At 40.5% G+C, this 19,786-nt stretch overlaps 1 protein-coding gene and 1 pseudogene across 1 annotated transcript in view; one reads left to right on the forward strand and one right to left on the reverse strand.

Annotated features, from left to right (window-relative positions):
• Window positions 1–19,786, reverse strand: part of LOC139159540 (perilipin-3-like) — a 252,743-nt pseudogene that overhangs the window by 144,852 nt on the left and 88,105 nt on the right.
• LOC139162172 (stimulated by retinoic acid gene 6 protein-like) overlaps window positions 7–19,786 on the forward strand; it is a 48,083-nt gene continuing 28,303 nt past the window's right edge. The window contains exons 1-8 of the mRNA XM_070742249.1: window positions 7–95; window positions 1,658–1,788; window positions 4,689–4,809; window positions 7,581–7,626; window positions 8,862–8,987; window positions 12,700–12,767; window positions 14,926–15,037; window positions 16,711–16,852. Of these exons, the coding sequence (XP_070598350.1) occupies window positions 1,662–1,788; window positions 4,689–4,809; window positions 7,581–7,626; window positions 8,862–8,987; window positions 12,700–12,767; window positions 14,926–15,037; window positions 16,711–16,852 (742 nt within the window). The 5' untranslated portion in view covers window positions 7–95; window positions 1,658–1,661. The remainder of the gene's footprint in view (window positions 96–1,657; window positions 1,789–4,688; window positions 4,810–7,580; window positions 7,627–8,861; window positions 8,988–12,699; window positions 12,768–14,925; window positions 15,038–16,710; window positions 16,853–19,786) is intronic.

Raw genomic sequence — 19,786 nt, forward strand, 5'->3', positions numbered from 1 at the left:
ATAATTTTGATCCTGGGCTGTCTTGAAAAGAGAACAAAAAGTTTCTGGTTTGATGACAAATGTCCCAAATGTCCAAGACGCTGTGGGCTACTGCTGTGAGTTGGACAATACTTGCTGGTCATTCCATGTCATACACACTTGGGGACTTGTAGCAGTTGCCTAAGCTGTCCTTTAGGCCCTTGACATAAAAATAAAATGATTCAGTCAAATATGTCCTGCAAATTTATATTTTGTGATGAAAAACAGTTTTAATCATTCCCAAAGCAGGTTATTTATTTATTTAGCATATGGCATCCAAAGCAGGTAAAGGAGAACTCTTCCTAAGACAATTGTGACCCCTAGTTTTGATCTGACTGATTTCAATCCTAGCCAGATGGGAAGCCATCTAGCACATCTGAAGCAGAGGTGGGATCACCTGAACCAGTAGCAAACTACTGGTGACATCACAGAACTGGTTGCTACCAGTTCATGGACACTGCAATCTTTTTTTTTAATGTTTTTACCACATTATTTTTTGAATTTTTTTCAGGCTTCACCATCTTGTTTTTGGCTTTTTCTTGGAGGGGGGGGGTATTTTTATTTTTCGCCACTGCGCATGCACGCGTATGTGAAGCGCGTGTTCGGCCCCACGTGGTGTGGGAAAAAGCGAAGGTAAGTTAGAACCCATCCCGGATCTGAAGGACCATAGTACACTTTGCTTGCACCTATCTACAGCACAAATATTGTCAATCAAGAGGCAGGAAGCAGCATGGCATCATGTGGGAAGACACTTCTTCTTTTATAAACCCTGGCCCTTCCTTTTTATTATCATCAGTCACATATCATTAATCATCAGGTTACATCTCATTGGGTATTAGAGAATACAGAATCCTATTGGTTGGTTTAATGCATGGGTGGGCTTCATGATTGCCTCATGGGTGATTCATGTTTTTCATTGCCTACATGCATTTTTTTTGGGTATCTCTTCTCCAGGGTTGATCAAGGAGGAAGTCTGTTTTTTTAGGAAAGGTGGTATGCCAGTAATTAGCTTAATTGTTTCTCTGGTGCCATATCACAGGATGTTTAGCCAACTCCGTGGTATGCCAACCAGAGACAGCTTTTAATCCTGTCTCCACAACAATCAAGTGATTTTTCTTGGTTGTTGCCTTTACTTACCACCAGTTCATCAGATGTAGGATGAACTCCAATTTTTTGTTGCTGTACAAATGTTTAAGTACAATTTTCTTCCACATACTGATGCCATTCAAAGAGAGCTTCAAGTTACGTAGAAACCATTAAGCTTTGATTTCCTTTAACTTGGAGGGAAGGCAATACCTGGAGACAGAAACAGTGGAGCTAAGATAAAGAATTAAGTTATTCAGTGCCCTTGGCGCTCTCTGAGCTTGGTAATTTTCTTACAGATGTTCCATTACCCTAACTAGGTACCACTAGCATTGATGATGTTACCTAGTTTGGATAATGAAACGTCTGTAAGAAAACAATCAAGTTCCAAGAGCACCAAAGGACCTTATTTCAAGTCTGAACTACAAATATTCTCCTTTATAGGGTTAGTAGTATCATGCCCAGTGTGATTCTCTGCTAGTTCAAGATTGACTGGAAATTATTATACCTCTATAGTTTGGGTAGGGTCTTAATTTTTTTTTCCATTATTATACAGCCCAATGGACTCTGACAGCTCCATTAGCAACCGATGGTCATTGGGATTTGCATTTGGCGCTACTGCTGATAAAGTAATGTTTCTATTTAAGAACAACTTCTTTCCAAAGGGATTTTCTCCATGGGCTAAAGGTAAAGTTCATGATGAACAAGTGATAAGAGAGCAGTAGGGTAACTGGGTCTTTGTATTCTCCAATTTTTCTGCTTAGCTATTTTTCAACCTAAAGTTTTCTTGCAAGCAATTAGTTTACTCAGGAGTGCAGTGAGGGCTAGACTGTAGAGACAAACATGATCTTCAGGAAGACAGGTTATGAAGGCAATTGCAAATATCTCCAGCGTCAGCATTATAAATAGTAAGAGTAGGCAAGGCCTTCCCAGTATAAGTTCATTAAAAGCCTTCCTCCTTGTAACACCATGACATTAAATATCTGTTTCTAGGAGCATGCATTCTTATTTGGGACTGAAGATAAGGTCCTAACATCTGCAACATGTCAAGCCATAGGTATAAGCAAATAACTTATAATTGGAGTGGCTTAGGGACATGCCAACAAATAGTGGGGAAAGTGCTTAAGTTCTCCTTGTTAACTTTCCTTTTTAAATTTCTACTTCTAACACCATGTTTCCTCTCTGCTGATTTTCAGTTTTAAACCCTAATAGGTGATAATGATAGTAAAAATAGAAAAAGACTCTTGTCAGTTATATATGTTTCATGGTGACTATATCATTATGTCTGTAGATAGATTGATTAAGTCATTTTAGACTCCATATACAGTAGATCATTCTTCTCTATGATGATCTGACCTTAACCTGGTTTTTCAGGTCTCCCAACTGTGTGCTCATCACCATTATGACGGATGAGTCCATCCTCTTTGCTATTGTTGTCCTCTTATTCTATTTCCTTCTACCTTTCCCAACATTAGAACCTTCTTTAAAGGAGCTAGGTATTTGCATGATGTGTCTGATGTGGCATAATTTGAGCCTGGTCATTTACACCAGGAACCAGAACTCTAAATTGATTTGTTTGCCGACCTTTTTGTTGGCTTTGTATGTCCATGATATTCTTGGAAATTCTCTCAATAGTCCATATATATTAGAACCCAATAAAAATGATCATGGATATTTGCAGACGGCGAAGGAACTAACATATAATTTTAGTCTCCTTCTTGTGGATACTTATATGCATTGATATTCCTGAAGGCGTTTGTAATATGGCAAATGATTTAGCTTTACTAGATAAGTGGTCAAAGCAATAGAAACTGCAGTTTAATGTTCCCAAATGTAAAATAATGCACTTGGGCAAAAGAAATCCTCAATCTGAGTACTGTATTGGCAGTTCTGTGCTAGTAAAAACTTCAGAAGAGAAGGATTTAGGGGTAGTGATTTCTGACAGTCTCAAAATGGGTGAACAGTGCAGTCAGGCGGTAGGGAAAGCAAGTAGAATGCTTGGCTGCATAGCTAGAGGTATAACAAGCAAGAAGAGGGAGATTGTGATCCTGCTGTATAAAGTGCTGGTGAGACTACCTTTGGAATACTGTGTTTAAAAATTGAACTGGTCCAAAGACATGCTACAAAAATGGTGGAAGGTCTTAAGAATAAAACGTATCAGGAGAGACTTAATGAACTCAATCTGTATAGTCTGGAGGACAGAAGGGAAAGGGGGGACATGATTGAAACATTTAAATATGTTAAAGGGTTAAATAAAGTTCAGGAGAGAAGTGTTTTTAATAGGAAAGTGAACACAAGAAGAAGGGGACACAATCTGAGGTTAGTTGGGGGAAAGATTAGAAGTAACATGAGAAAATATTATTTTACTGAAAGAGTAGTAGATGCTTGGAACAAACTTCCAGCAGATGTGGTTGGTAAATCCAAAGTAACTGAATTTAAACATGCCTGGGATTAACATACATATTCATCCTAAGATAAAATACAGGAAATAGTATAAGGGCAGACTAGATGACCATGAGGTCTTTTTCGGCCGTCAATCTTCTATGTTTCTATCTGCCTATACACCGGCATTTTCAGGTACATTTGGAGCTGAGAATTCCCCTCACACATAAAAACACAATGCTTATGTTTTTAACCATGTTTTACTGAAGAGGTCTTTTGAGCTATTTCACATATAATGTTAAGCTGTGGCATATAGGTATCATGGCTGGATTTATGTATCATGTTAAGCCATAGCTAAGCCATATTATGGTTTGGTGTATTATAGGAATATAATTGCTACTTACCCATTGCATATGCTTATGAGTCCTAACTCAGTGTGCAGTATGCTATCTTCTCATGTTATAAGATCACCATCAATACCTGTAAAGTCTAGATGATCACTCCATAGGAGGCTGGTAAGTTTATTAGGACTCCCTCCATCCGTGATACAGATTTCTAAGTCATATCTTGAAGCTGATATTGGAGAATGCCAAGTAAAGATTTTTTTTAAATTTATTTATTTTGTCCAATACACAATACACAATGATATACACAAAGATGATGGATACGGGGTACGGAAAGCCAAATGCAGCAGGTCTCCTCCCCCTAGAGATGTTTACACAAATCAGCAACCTGTACACCTAAGCCCAGCCAAAACTCCAAAATTCATAAGAACCTTATCCTTAACATAACACTCCCCTCATACTGATCAGGATGAGATTTAGGAATATTCTTTAAAAGTGGCTAGACATTATACTCAAGGCGCTGGAGTGTTGAAACCACGTTGTATGATTTTTATGATATCAGTGTTACAAAAATACCCACTTTTACCTCATAAGCCCATTTTAATTCTTAAAGTGCAGTGAGATTTTTTTAATTTTAAATATTTATTTTCTGACAATAATACACGTTTCTCTAAATGATGCAAAAATAATTTTATAGTCTATAAAATTCAGCAAAGTTCAAAGAGCTAATATGCTGTTTTACTACTGTTGTTAACTCCATGTGCTTTGTTGTTCCATATTGGTTGGTCAGTGGCTGTCATAAAAAGGTTTATCACTGCTCAACAATAGAATAAAGATGCATTTATGTCTTTTCTTCTGCAGTATTTTGGATTGTCCTTGTGGCTATTGAAGTGGCCTTCTCCTCATACCCTTTCTTTGTCTGTCTTTTAACAAAATCTGAAGTTGTAGGAGCAGTTTTGGGATTTCTTTACACAGCAGCTTGGTAAGTAGAATTTTAACAAGACTCATGAATGATGGGAGTGAGTCTCCGAATGGGGATCAATTCTTGATACAACGGGGAAAATTGCAATAAAGTGATTTCATAAAATAAACTGAATGTCCACAGTTCTATTCACCTGAAAAGTCATCTATAGATAATATTTTATCTATAGATGGCTAGAACTGTGGACATTCATCCAGATCATAACTTCCAGAAATAATCACAATAAACCGAAGCAGAGATATTAAAGCATAGGTTATTTAAAAAAAAAAAAAAAATTCAATAACCAAATTTCTAAAATTTACAAATCAGAGGAGGAGGGAAACCTTGAAATAATTCTGTGAATCTCAGAATTTAATGTGAACTTCAGAGTTGTTCTAAGTTACATAGCTAAATATGCATAACCTTTTTTGATCTCAGCAAAATAACTGGAATAGATGGGACAACTATTCTGATTTCTTGTTTGCTGTAAAGCTAAAATCCTTTATTATAGATACCTTCAGATCTACATTTTACTTTCCCTGCCCTGAAACCTGAGAATCATACTGTCCTTTTCTGGAGAATCAGGAAAGGCCAAAAAGCTTTCATAGATTCATAGTAGGGGATGATCAGTAGCGGGTTGTTACCGGTACAGATGAGGATGACACACTGGTAGCAAAAGTTACACTGTGTGTGCAGCTTCTGTTCTCCTGTATGCATGTGTGCACATGTCCCAGCATGTTTTTGCTTCTATGCATGTTCAGGAAGCAAAATTTCACAAGGGACGCAAGAAATTTCGGCAATTTTTATTTTGCTTCTGTGCATGCCCAGAAGCAAAAATTGCCAAAATCTTGCATATGTGCACGTCCCCTCATAAGATTTTGCTTCCTGCATCTGCACAGAAGCAAAAACACCCTGGGACACATACATGTGCACACAGGAGAACAGAATTTGCGCGCACAGTGCACCGGTAGCAGCAAAAATGGGAATCTGCCCCAGGGATGATATAAGATAACCCCTTAGAACAATGATGGCGAATTTATAGCACACGTGCTATAGGTAGGACGCAGAGCTCCAATATTGTTCTATGTACAATGCTTGTTTTATTGATCGCATGTAATATTCTAATTTTCTGTGATGGGGGATTTAGGGTTTTGAGTTTCACCTGTAACTGTATCATTTGTTTTGCAAAATGATTAGAAAACTACAAGCAGCATGTATTGAAAGTGTGGGTGGGAGGGAGAAAGAGAGAAATTTGCATACTGCCAAGAGTTGTTAAGGCAAAGAGTCATACACTCCTGATTTGCACTCCCATGTTGTTTAGCTGGAGAGATACCAGTTGCTCATAATATCCCTGGTATCAGAGGACATTAACAATTGGGATGAGTAATAAAAATGGTGCTGCGTGGAAGTACCTCAAATCTACGTTTATAGGTGCAAATCTACATGGCATGAATTTATACAGTCTCCTGTGTGGAACTTAGGTGGAGAAGTGAAGAGGTTTGAAGGAAATTAAGTTCATTGCAAACAAGTACTGACAATAAGAAAATCAAAATAGTTTTAATGATCATATGTAAAACATATGAATTTTAAGCAGGTTGTCCCGCAAACCTGGAAAATAGGGAAATTGGCAGTTTGGGAAATATCAGGGAATTAGTGAAAAAAAACGGAATAAATCAGGGGAAAAAGCAAACTGTATTAAAATGTTTAAAAGTCAGGGAAAATCATGTAAAAAAACCCTGATCGTGCTGCCTGGCAGAGTTAAGCAAAAATGAGCATAACTATGGCAACAACTTGCTTCCTCAGCTACCAATTTTTCTCCACGGCATAGCCATTTGATATGATGTCATCTATGACCATGCCTTAACTAGATTCCAAGTTACAGGGAAATGTCAGGGAAATTCAAAATGCTTTCTGCCTGGACACCCTATATAACACAAATATTCAGATATTGCTAAATAATTTAGCATATTGAATCAAATATATTAACAGGTTTTCTGAGAATATGGGGAAATCAAAGGAATAAACTATTGTAGCTCTTTCAGCATCTCCCTAAAGATAGCAAGATCTAATGGTAGTGGGGATTAAGAGATAAACGTTACATCCGAAGTATCCATTAAGGAAGCTGTACAAGGTAAAGAAATGTGAAGGAGTCCCTATGGATTTTACTCTGCTAGTCGTTAACTGAGTTTTAGGGAACAATGTTCATCTCCATTTCTAGGCCATTGAGCCAGAACTGTTTGAAGAAGGTTTCTGTGGTCATGTGGTCAGCATGACATCATGTCCTGATGCAGAGTATGTAGTGAAACATGGAGTGGTGCCTATTCATCTACTTGTATTTACATGATTTCAAACTGCTAGGTTGGCAGGAGCTGAGGCAGGTGACGGGAAACATAGATCCATCCATAGGGAACTCATTCTGCCACATGATGCTAGGGCTTGAACTGACAGACACTGGTGTCTTTTAAGCTACTCAACCATTATTCCTCTTAAGGAGGGGGTAAGGATAGCCTTTAATGTAATAATTTTACCATTGGCAATGAAGATCTGCGTTCATGCAAGAATATCTTTTTCTAAACAGAACATTCTAATTGTATTAGCTGTTAATTCTTGAAATTATCCAGTCAGATTTCACCAATAATGTAGAAATCAAAGAAACAGTATGAATGATGTTGATGTTGGATCGGATTTGAATATGGTGCATGAGAGATTTGGCTTAACAAGTAGTACAAATATGTACCGTATGTATTCTATGACTTCTACTGCCAATTTATGAAACTGCATGTATTTTATAGGGCAGCTGTCATGATCTTTGACATTGTAGATTGCCCTGGGGATTTTGTAAGTATATATTTTTGACAATTATTACTGTTTTAATATGGTGATAGCAGGCTCACTTAAGGTGTACAGTGCATTAATCTAATTAAAGTTTAACAAGTCTGGTTAGCTGCTGGAAGAAAATCCCATGTGAGTTTTTATTTTATTTTATTGAGCACCACACATAAAAATGTAAGTTAAGATTATCGCTTATAGAAAATCCACTGGGGTTTCTGTGCACAAGGAGCAAGTGCTCAAACAAAAAGTATATTTAGGGGAGCAATAACATGGAAGAAGTGGTGGAAAGTCAAGATATCTATCCTTACAGTTTTTGACAGGACTCGGCCAATGAATGGAATCATAAATTCTGACTGAATTCTTGATATCAAACAACCATTGGCCAAGTTCTCAGTGGCTACTAGTGAAGAACTTTGGATTTACATGATTTGGATTACAACTTCCAACATCTACTAGTAGCATGTCTTCTCCTATGTTGGCTGAAAGAAAAGTTTAATCTAACTTTGGATCACAGATTGACAAAGCTGCTCCGTACCCTTCCAGCATGTAAACCTGTTCTCCATAGCTGAGTTTACATAAAGACAGATCATTGTTCCATCAGCTTGCTATTTTCTATGCCTTTTTTTCTTCAGGTGCCAAAGTGCCCATACCCATAATTCAATGCCTGGGGAGGGTGAAAACAGCTTCCCTTGCCCCCCAGAGGCCCTCTGGAGGCCGGAGACAACCTGTTTCCCAAATTCTGGTGGGCCCAGTAGGCTCATGTTTTGCTCTCCCCAGGCTCCAAAGGCTTCCCTTGAGCCATGGGAGAATAAAAACGCTCTCCCCTATCCCGCCCCAGAGGCTCTCTGGAAGCCAAAAACACCTTCCCAGAGCCTTTCTGTAAGCCAAAAATCAGGTGGCTGGCCCACACTTGCCTGTTGGAACTGAGCTAGGGAAACGGCTCGCGTGCCAGGAGTTATGGCTCTGAATGCCACGTCTGGCACTCGTGCCATAGGTTTGCCAACACTGATCTTTGCTGACTGGCAGGCTTTTTTCCATTAGACTATAAGATTAAAATAAAGTAGGTCTTCTTCATTGAATTGTGTCCTTCTCCTAAAGATCCAAGATTTCTGGTATGAACCTCATGATAAACTTCAGCATTCACAATTAATTTACTGTACAAATTAAGTTAAATTTATACAAGAAAGGAAGAAGAGTGGATCATCTGCAACTTATTTGGTAATTATGCTTTCCATGCATAGGTTTTTGGAAAGTACTCCGAGCTAATTACGAATTTGCCATCCTTGCTGTTCCTGTTCCTTCTGCTTGGACGTTTTCTTTTTAATTTTGTGAAAGCAGTGAGAAATTCATCTGTATACAGTCTAAATGTGAGTATTTATAGCAGCACTGATGTCCTATCTTTTAATATTTTCATTTAGATTATTTGATTGTATTCCAATGAGATGAAAGTTCCCTAAGTACAATTGCATACCAAAGACAAATGTAGAAAAAGAATTTTGAAATAAGCTGAATATTAAATTGGACTGACTGATTTAAGAAATAAGAACATGTCTGGCAATCATGTCTTATTAACTATTTGGCCATTTAAAAGTAGTTAAAATAGTTGCTTCTAATAGTTGTTTTTAATGAATGATATTATGGTTTTCTGGCTTTATTTAGGTTTATTAACTGTGTAGTGAAGTAGAGTTGTGTTTAATTACCAGTTGTGGTGATTAAACTAACTAAAGTTAAACTAACTAAAATTTCTCCTGCCTAAAATCAGTGTTTTAAGGATAAAAATGGTCAAACTTCCACATTTCTGGAAGATTTAATACTTGACTTCCATCATCAGATGTCATCATGTCAGCTAAGATTTAACCATAACTCTCCAATTCTTGACAGTTTTCCCAGCCTTATAGATCAGTGTTTCTCATGCTGACTGGGAATGTTGCCAAGCTTGGGAAACACTGCTGCAGATAATATAACCTACCCTAAGAAAAATTGGTGAATCCATCTTGATTATATATCTCAGATGGTTTTAAGATTTGCAAAACCAATAAACCATTGTTTATTAAAGAAGGTGAATCATAAAAATGATCCTGAAATTTAATAAGCCCTTTTATATATCAAACAGCCAATTTGGTCTAGTGATTAAAGTGCCAGGCTAGAAACTAAGGGACTGTGAGTTCATGATCTGCTTTATTCATAAAAGCTGGCTAGGTGTCTCTGAACCAGTCACTTTTTCTCAGCCAAACCCTTCTCACAATGTTGTAGGAAAAATAGGAAAGGAGTATTAGGCATATTCACCACCTTGAGTTTTTATAAAAATAATAAAGTGTAATTATCACTTCCTTTGAAATAATCCTTTTCTTTTGGGAGACTTTCATCTAATTCCTCAGGCAGCAAAGATTAATTAATTGCAGTTACTCTGAACTTGCTCCAGGTTATTGTTGTGGTTGGCTCTGGCCCAGCTCTTGCCCCAGGGAATGTGGAGGTGGATGCAGGGGAAACTTCAACATGTCGTAGGCCTGTTTTATTGCCGACAGAAGCAGCTAGTTCAGTTTCCTCGGACGAAGAAGAAGGTGGGAGTGACTTGGAAGAGGGGGGCTTGGCACACAGCCCAGGAAGTTATCTTCAGTTGATTTGGATGCGGAAGTCTTGGACCCACGCAGGCGCAGAGTTATGCGTAGAAGAGACCAATTGAGGGAATATTACAGGAGATAAGAGAGGCCACCTGTGTTTGGGTGGGGCTCCAGTAATTAATGCTGCTGATATAAATAGCAGTGTGTGGGTTTGGCCGTTGTGGAAGATTATCTCATCGGTGTGCTTCAGGACTGCCTTGCTGTTTGGACTTTGTTGATTTTTCATGACTTTGAAACCAAAGCAGAGCAAAGTGTGTGTGTGTTTCACTTCGTGGAAGAAGAAGGGCTGTGACGTTTCTTCACAGCTGTAAGCTAAGTACTTAAGGACTGATTAAGGGACTTGTACAAACTACCAGGTTGTTTTGGGTCGAGTGCTCTTTGCAATACAAAAAGAGTGCTTAGTTTATTTTGAATTTTGTGATAAGGAACATTGTTTTGAATTTTCAAACGTGTGTGTGTCTGAATTTGTACCCTTGAATTTTCGGAAGGCTCCTACCAGAGACCCCGGCAGAACAGTTATAATATTGGTCTTAATGTTGAGGATCTATGATGACAAAAACTATCTTGAGGCAAACCAGACTGAATTTTTTAGGATTCGTCTTGCTGTACCTTGAAGTGCTGCCAATGACTTCTTAGGTTAGAAATTGGGATGCCCAAAATTGAAGTTAGGTTAATGTTAAATTACTGGTTAAAAAGCCAGTTCTTCTCCTTGAGCTTACTCCCATTAATAATATCTGATGACTGTCAACTAAACTGGCACAATATCATCAAATAAACACTGAGAAAAATAGGAATACTGCCAGAGAACATTAGATTGTTGAGATACCAACATGCCAAACATACCCTCCTAAAGAAACTACAAATAGTCCTCACTTAACAACAATAATTGGGAATGAATATTTGCCCTTTGTGACCTACTAGCATCCCTGTGGACTTTGCTTTTGAAAGCCAACAGCGAAGGTCACAAATGTAATTACGTGACCACAGGATGTTGCAGTGCATGTTGAGAGCAAGTTGCCAAGTATCTGAACAGTGATCACATGACTGTGAGGTAGCTATGAGGGCCACAACTTTGACGGCCAATCTTCTCATTTGTTCAGTGCTGTCATCATTCTGAACAGTTGCTAAATAAGTAGTTGTGAATCAAACACTACAGTACTTGTAAATGATATCAAAATTCAGATTGAAGTAAATAGTTTAGCCAAATAGGGCAGAGAGTTCCTGCAGAATGACCAATTACCTGCTGACATTTACCAAACTAAGGAATGCTTTTCTTCTGGACTACAGTATGTATCATAACCTCTCCTTGGCATTACTGCAAGGAAGACACACTAAGACTCCCCTGGAAAAATGTGTCTGCTCTTGGATACATTGAAGTAAGGCCAATATGTGTATTTAGTATTTGCAGGGATATCCAAGATGTTCACCTTCTGATTTCAGTCAATAATGCCATAAGCAGATGGGCAAAACACAGGTGGTAGCAAACACTATGAAGCAGCAGCAAAGATGAGACACCAGTTGCTGCAAGGTCTCCCATAGGTATAATATCTCCGGGACCGCCTTCTGCCGCACGAATCCCAGCGACCGATTAGGTCCCACAGAGTTGGCCTTCTTCAGGTCCCGTCGACGAAACAATGTGATCTGACGGGGCCCAGGGGAAGAGCCTTCTCTGTGGCGGCCCCGACCCTCTGGAACCAACTCCCTCCAGAGATCAGAACTGCTCCCACCCTCCTTGCCTTTCGCAAACTCCTAAAAACCCACCTCTGCCATCAGGCATGGGGAAATTGATTCCCTTGGGCCGTTTCATTTTATGTATGGTTTGTTTGGGATGCATGACTGTTTTTTATATTAAGGGTTTTAAACTGTTCTTTTTACCCATTAGATTTGTATTATGTATTGTTGTTGTAAGCCGCTCCGAGTCTCCGGAGAGGGGCAGCATACAAATCTAATAAATAAATAAACAAACAAACAAATAATAAATAAATAAATAAATAATAAATAAATCAATCTATCTATCTATCTATCTATCTATCTATCTATCTATCTATCTATCCATCTATCTAATCTATCCATCCATTCCAACATTAGATGATATTATCACATCCAGAAGCCTGTGTGTTCTTTAAAAGATCTGTGTCCTTGATTTCCATTCTGCCATCTTGGCTTTTGTTTTTAAGGTCTATTCCATGATATTTTCTTAAGGTCTCAGTTAAAAGCATAAGAAGTATGTTAAGTCACCTGATGTGTTCTGAATAACAATTAGACCAGACATATTGCATTATCTGCAGTGGGTCTAGCCATGCTCTTTGTCCATTATGTGCAGTAGCAGAAATAAACTTAGGTTAATGTTATGTGTCAAATTTTATTTTTTTAGTCCCTAAAAATAAACACACACATATATGCACCTATGCTAGGTTTGTAATTCCTGATTTGTAAACACACTTTATTTACAATACAGGAGAAAGTTTTTACAGAAGAATACCAATTGAAGTATGTTCAACGGTTGCTGAGAAAACCTGTGCTTGGGTGAGGAGGCATTTTTTTCTTTGATATATTCTGATAATTCTTTTTTTCAGTATCAGATACTAGGTCCATGATGGCGAAACTATGGCATGCGTACCACAGGTGGCTCATGAAGCCATATTGGAGGGTACATGAGGCATTGCCCTTTGTCAGCTCCAGGGCATATGCATATGCTAATCAGCTGATTTTCGGCCTTGGGGAAGGCTGTTTTGCCCTCCAGAGGCTTCAGGGAAGTGCAAAAAACAGCACAATGAGCAAACTGAAAATCTGTTTTTCCAAATTTCTGGTTTGCCTGTTTGGCTGTTTTTTTCACCCTTCCAGGCTTCAGTGAGGCCTGTGTCCACACACGGGTATGGGGGGGGATTGGGCGCATGTGCAGGGTGTGTGTGCATCGGGGGAGGGAATGGGTGTAGACATGTGCAAGTGTGCTAGCACACGCCCACAGACCCTTTTGGCATGCAAATCGAAACAGGTTCACCATCATTGTACTAGGCTAATACTCACATGAGCAAAATATTAACATGAGCTCACATTCCATAAAAGGATAAGATTAGCTGAAAAGCAACTGGAACCTCAGGAATCCCATGACTTAAGGTTTGATTGAGTACAGCCATCAGATGCATGTATGCATGTGAGAATATGGACTGTACTGCTGAAATGCGTACACTACTGGAACAAATATGTTAACCTTTGAAATTTTGGGATCCTTAGTAAAACCCATAATATCTTGCTGACAAAGTGACATATCTTTATGCTTTGATTCTTGGTGACATTCTGGTGGAGAGAGAAATATTTTGACAATGTCGTTTACATGTAGTCCTCAATGAATGACAGTATTTTGGAGTGGAATCATCATCACTGAGTCATGTGGTTGTAAAGCCCGATATTTGATTGCATTGCTTAGCAGTAACAATCCAGCACTTCCCATTGCCATCATAAAATGAGAATTGTAGGTTAATAAGTGAGTCCCAAATAGACCAAAATTAGACCAGCAGCAATTAAGTGGGGTGGCTTTTGGTGGGAGGGTGAGTATGTAAGAGTAGCCTGTGAAGATTGCTTACCAAAGCAGCCTGTAACCTTCCCTAACAGTTTCCTCATTGCCTTTAATTGTGGAAAAGCTGGCAGGGAAGTTCAAAAATGGAGATAACTATGTAAAAATGTTATGAGTGGTCCACGACCAACTCAGTCGCAGATTCTGAGGAGGATGGACTGGGTCCGTCTTGGTACCCTAAGCCAGTGTTTTTGACAACTGAGTCAGAGAGTGAGTGAGAGAGAATTGAAACCTGAGGAACCTCCAGAGACTATAGAAACACCAATAATGGAAATGTCTGAGTCAGAGAAGGAGAGAGACATTAGGGATCCAGAGCCCCTATTAGATGCCCGGATCAGAAGGTTAAGAAGTAAGCAGGACTATCTTTATGGGAAAAGTTCCAGAAGGTGAGTCTATAAAAGAAAGGCTAGAAAGTTATGTCTCTAGGAAACAATTGATCCCGTCCAGACAGTATATAAGTGAGGAATCATGGGTAAAAATGGTGTAGATACCCAACGTTTGTAATGATGGATATCCTAGATTCAGGGTTCCAGAAATGCTTCACTGGCAAATTGCTATTATTCTTTTAAAACCATTGAGCAGAGATGCAACCTGGAGATCTGTAAGTGTGTGATCGAGGTATATTATCTCACTGAGGAAATTTAAATTTTGCTTTGAACCTCGGCTGCAGCCAGCTTCTTATCTCTTAGCCAATTTAACCTGAAAAGTTGCTAACATGGACAAAAACGCCTGATCTTGCTTGTATAAATCCTATTTTAAATATAAATGTGTTTGATTTGAAATCTCTGCACATGGATTCTCCCTTTGTTCCGATCCGAGTAGGCCAAAGTAGAACAAAAAATTGTTTGGGGAGTGGGGAAGAGCAATGATCACCGACACCCTATCATTGTTTTTGTTATCATTCATATCTTCTTATCATCTACAATTCAGCTACATAGAGGGATAAAGGTCCTCACAATAAGGGTTTTCTTCATACAAATAAGCAAAGTAACGATGAAGGTTTCAAATTTAGAGGGGAAAAAAGAAATTAGCTTTTTTCTATCACATCAAAGCAACTTTGGAGACTGACCTGATTTTTTTTAACTCCCTTATATTATTGTCTATCAACAGGAATCCCCAGAAAAACTGGATTCGGAGAAAGTTATATCAATGGGACCCCTACTTTAAATTCCCCACCAGAATAATCTGCACAGTTGTTGTTATGCTCCTATGTCTTTACATGGTAAGGCAAGGCAGTGCATGATGCTTTCAGCAAGGAAGTCACTGCTGCTTTTGGTCCAATCAAATCATCTTTCAATCAAAATCATTCTGGGAATCAGCTGTTATTTGTAGTCTAACAGAACAGGCGTTGATCGAGGCTAAGCTATAATGCATGCTACGTTTTGCATGCTGAGCAAAATTCTAATATTTAGTTTATCCCAGGTTGCTGATAATATAGGAATATGGGAACACTATACCAGTGATGGCGAACCTTTTTTGGTTCACGTGCCAAAAGGATCTGTGTGCATGTGCTATCATGCTTGCACATGCCCACTCCCATTCTCTTCCCCCTCACATGCGTAGACACCCTCCTGTGCTGCCCCTGCCCATGTACACAATCCCCACAAGCCTGTGCATCTCACAGACCTCACTGAAGTCTGGAATGGTGAAAAAACGACCAAATGGGCAAACTTGGAAAAATGGACTTCCGGTCTGCCTGTTGTGCTGTTTTTTGCATTCCGGAGCCTTCAGGGAAGCTTTCTAAAACCCCAGAGTGTGGAAAACAGTATAATGGGCAAACCAAAAGTCCATTTGCCAAACTTCCAGTCTGCCAATTGGACTGTTTTTCACACTCCAGGGATTCAGGAAGCTTCCCTGAAGCCTCCAGAGTGCAAAAAGCACCACAATGGGCAAAGCGGAAGTCTGTTTTCTGAACTTGCGGTTTGCCCGTTGGGCTGTATTTCACACTCCAGGTCTTCAGGAAGCTTCCCTGAAGCCTTCAGAGGGAGAAATGGCCTTCCCCAAGACCAAAAATCAGCTGGCTAGTGTACACTTGCATGCTGGAACTGACATAGGACAATGTCTTGTGTGCCCTCTGATATGGCTCTACTTGCCACCTGTAGCATGTATGCCATAGGTTCTCCATCACAGTAAACATTACAGTCTCTCTTGTTCTTCTTCAGTGAAGCTATATGTTATTCATATGAATTGTACCTATTTTGACTCAAGGACTTAACTGATTCTGGAAAAATTCAGTGGGACCTGGCCAGTGAAGGGCTACCAAAATTTTTACCACCACACTGTGGGCATGGCTTATGCAGGACGCCCTGCGTTTTCTTTCAACATCTTTCAGTGCAAATTGTGTGCTTTGGGGTGAAGCTCCATTTTCGCTACCCCATCCAGGCAGCAGCCCACCCCTGGACCTGCCCCAACAGCTGATGGGGCCAGAGTCTTAGGGGAAAGGCCCTAGGAGCACCTTCATGTGCTGTTTGAAACATGTATTTGAGAACAAAAATATTAGTACCAAAAAATGCAAAAATATATTTGTAAACTAGTGTTAAGAACAAATAAAGATGCGCATTATAGTTGAAGACAGGATTAGGCTTCAGGAAAGGTTGTATGAACAAATGAACATTTTGTCTTAATCAACAAAGGAAATTCCATCTAAAATAATGATTTTTGTGAATCCAGAGAAGAGCAAATCCCTCCCTTGGTATATAACCTTTAACGTGTTGAGGGATTTAGCAAACAGATCTCTCCCAATTTAAATTACTGTAGGTGTGAAGGTCTACAGGTCAATTATGAATGCATTCTGACCTAATGGGGGGCCCTAAAAGTATCTATTATTATTTTATATTGTCCTGTAATTTTATGTCAGACTTTTTTATCCATCAATATCTTTCATTTCTCTCCCAGTTTATTATGTCAGAATATCTTGGAGCCAAAGTGATTTTGATCTTTCTCAAAGGTATACCTATGTTCTTCAGAACATATCTGCCAGGTTCGGAAAAGGCCTCATGGTTCAAAGATTTGGAAGAGTTTATTGTCATTGCTGAAGGTAAAGGCATAATATTTTGTGAATATATGGTTACTTTTCCATGAGTGGTATAGTGTACCAGTTGCATTGAAAAAGAGAATGACAACCTTCTAATAATGTTGTCCTTAAACAAAAACCTGATAGTAGTTGAAGAAAAAAAACAACAACAGCCAATGGCTCTTCTACACCCATTATTTTTTTTCTCAACGGGAGGAGGAGCAGCTAGATTGGAAAATGGAACCTCAAATCTCTAAAATTGAACCTGAAGGAAAGGAACTTCCCCTTTGTGCAGAATCATCTTCGTTATTGGAACCCAGCATGATTTGCTAAGCCAAATAACGTAAAAGGAGAAGGCCATAATTTCTTCAGTAGGGTAGAAAAGTCACTGTCATCCAATGACTTTTCAGGAGGAGATATTATATTCTCCATTGGCCCTCTTTCCCAGAGGCTTCAGTTAATGATCAGGTACACTATATTACACAATCATTTTTAAGTGTGTGTATGTGTTTTCGTATAAAATGTGAATGTCATACAAATAAACAAGTTCATAGTCCTGTGCTCTGGTTAGCCTCCCAAATGTAAGATAAATTCCTCCCCTAAAGTTTTCCCATCCACATTTCTTACTCTAAGAGCATTTTCCTGCTGGAAGATAGAGGATGAATTTTTTCTTTCAATATTCATGGTAGCAGGGAATGATTAAAATGTATATACAGTATTTTAAGATGAATGGCAATTGTATTAAAAAAGTTATGAGATGAAAGCAGGAAGATGGAGATAGAGATAATTATTTACTAGTACTAGAATTTATTTCAGCTTATTTCAAGTTGACCCCCCTGGGAAGGACCATGCATTTTGGATGTTAGAAGCCATCTGTGCCAAAATTAATTTTATTGATGGGCAGCTGCAGTTAGCCAATTGTCAGAATTTGAACACAAACTATACAGTGATCCCTCGAGTTTCACGATCTCGATCTTCGCGAAACGCTATATCGCGATTTTTCAAAAAAAAAATAATTTAAAAAAAACCACTTCCGCGTTTGGCTTCGGGAGTCAGCTGGGAAGCGGCGCGGCTGTTTTAAAAGGTCGCAGCCGGCCTGGGGGGCTTTCCAGCACCCCCCCGAACCCGGGTGGCCGGGCGAGCAGCGAGCGAACGGCAGGTGGCCGGGCGAAGGGCGGGCGAACGGTGGGCGAGCGGGTGCTGGGGGGGCGGGGGCAGCCGACATCCAAAGCAATCTGTCAGCTTCCGCACTTTCGTCGCTCCCCACCTCCACCATCTGCGCATGCGCGGCCATTAAAAAAAAAAAAGATCGCGCATGCTCAGATGGTGTTTTTACTTCCGGAACCCTACATCGTGAAAAATCGATTATCGCGAGGGGTCCTGGAACGGAACCCTCGCGATAATCGAGGGATCACTGTACACAAATATTTACATAAAAATAAACCTAAACACATACATACACACATGAATTTTACAGCTGTCTGGGGGGGAGGTGATGTAGGTGGAAGTGGCAGAGGAGGAAGAGGAGGAGGAGGTGGTAGCAAACACTCTAACCACTCACTCAGGTAGTGGCACAGCCAAGTCCCATGGGATCCACGTCTGGTTCATTTTAAGGAATGTAAGTATGTCCATGTTGTCTGTGGATAGGTGGATCCTTTTGTCAGTGATGACCCCTCCTGTGGTGCTGAACACACGCTCGGACAGGACACTTGCCGCAGGGCAGGCCAGCACCTCCAGGGCATAGAGGGCAAGCTCTGGCCACATGTCGAATTTACCTACCCAAAAATTGAAGGGGATGGAGGCATCACTAAGTATCATGAGACGCGTGGACAGGTAGTCATTCACCATGCGTGTCACATTCTGCCTTCTGGTATTATGGGCCATCACATCCGATGGTGGGGGATGTGTGGGACGATGGAATAGGTTTTCCCACATTGTGGCCATGTTCACCCTCCCCTGTGAGGTGCTACCAGTGCCCTGCTGCGTTGGCGACTGCGTCCTCCTCCTACTCCGTGTGCCACCACTGAGCCCTTCAAGTCCAGTGGGAACTCTTGCGACTACTGCGTCCACCAGCGCATGCTTGTACTCTCTCATTTTGCGCTCCCGCTCAAGTGCTGGGATCAAGGAGGTGATGTCCTTATACTGGGGATCCAGCACGGCGGCCACCCAGTAACTAGCAGAGGTGACAATGCGGGCTACCCTGGGGTCATTGCGCAGGCACTGGAGTAGTGGCCCATGTGAGCCAGGCTGCCCTGAGTCAAGGAGAGGTCAGTAACAGGTCTCTCCTCCTTCTCTTCCTCATGCTCCATTGATGCCTGGGGGCCGCCCTGCTGCAAGTCCTCCTCCTCCAAAACTCTCCGCTGGCTGCTGTCGGCCCAGCCAACCACCCTGCGAGCCACGTATGCGCTCCCCTGCAGCCTGGGAAAATGGGCCTTCCTCCTCCTCCTCTGCTTCCTCCTGTGACACCATCACATCCTCCATCATGGTCTGAAGGGTTTTTTCCAGTAGGAAAAGGATGGGGATGGTAGCACTGACGATGGCATTATCAGCACTGACCATATCAATGGCGTATTGGAAGCACTGCAGCATGGCACAAATGTTCCTCATGGAGGCCCAGTCATTGGTGGTAAAGTGCTGTTGGTCTGCACTTCTACTCACCCGGGAGTTTTGAAGCTGGAACTCCACTATTGCCTGTTGCTGCTCACACACCCTTTCCAGCATATGCAGCGTGGAATTCCATCTGGTTGGCAAATCATATATGAGGCGGTGGGTGGGAAGACCAAAGTTCCTCTGCAGGGAAGATAGGCGAGCAGCAGCAAGGTGGGAATGGCGAAAGTGTGCGCACACCGCACGCAGTTTATTAAGCAGCATCGACATGTCTGGATAATGGGCCAGGAACTTCTGCACTATCAAGTTGAGCACATGCGCCAGGCAAGGGATGTGCGTCAACCCTGCTTG

The sequence above is a fragment of the Erythrolamprus reginae genome, chromosome 2 (assembly GCF_031021105.1).
Source record: "Erythrolamprus reginae isolate rEryReg1 chromosome 2, rEryReg1.hap1, whole genome shotgun sequence".
NCBI lineage: Eukaryota > Metazoa > Chordata > Lepidosauria > Squamata > Dipsadidae > Erythrolamprus > Erythrolamprus reginae.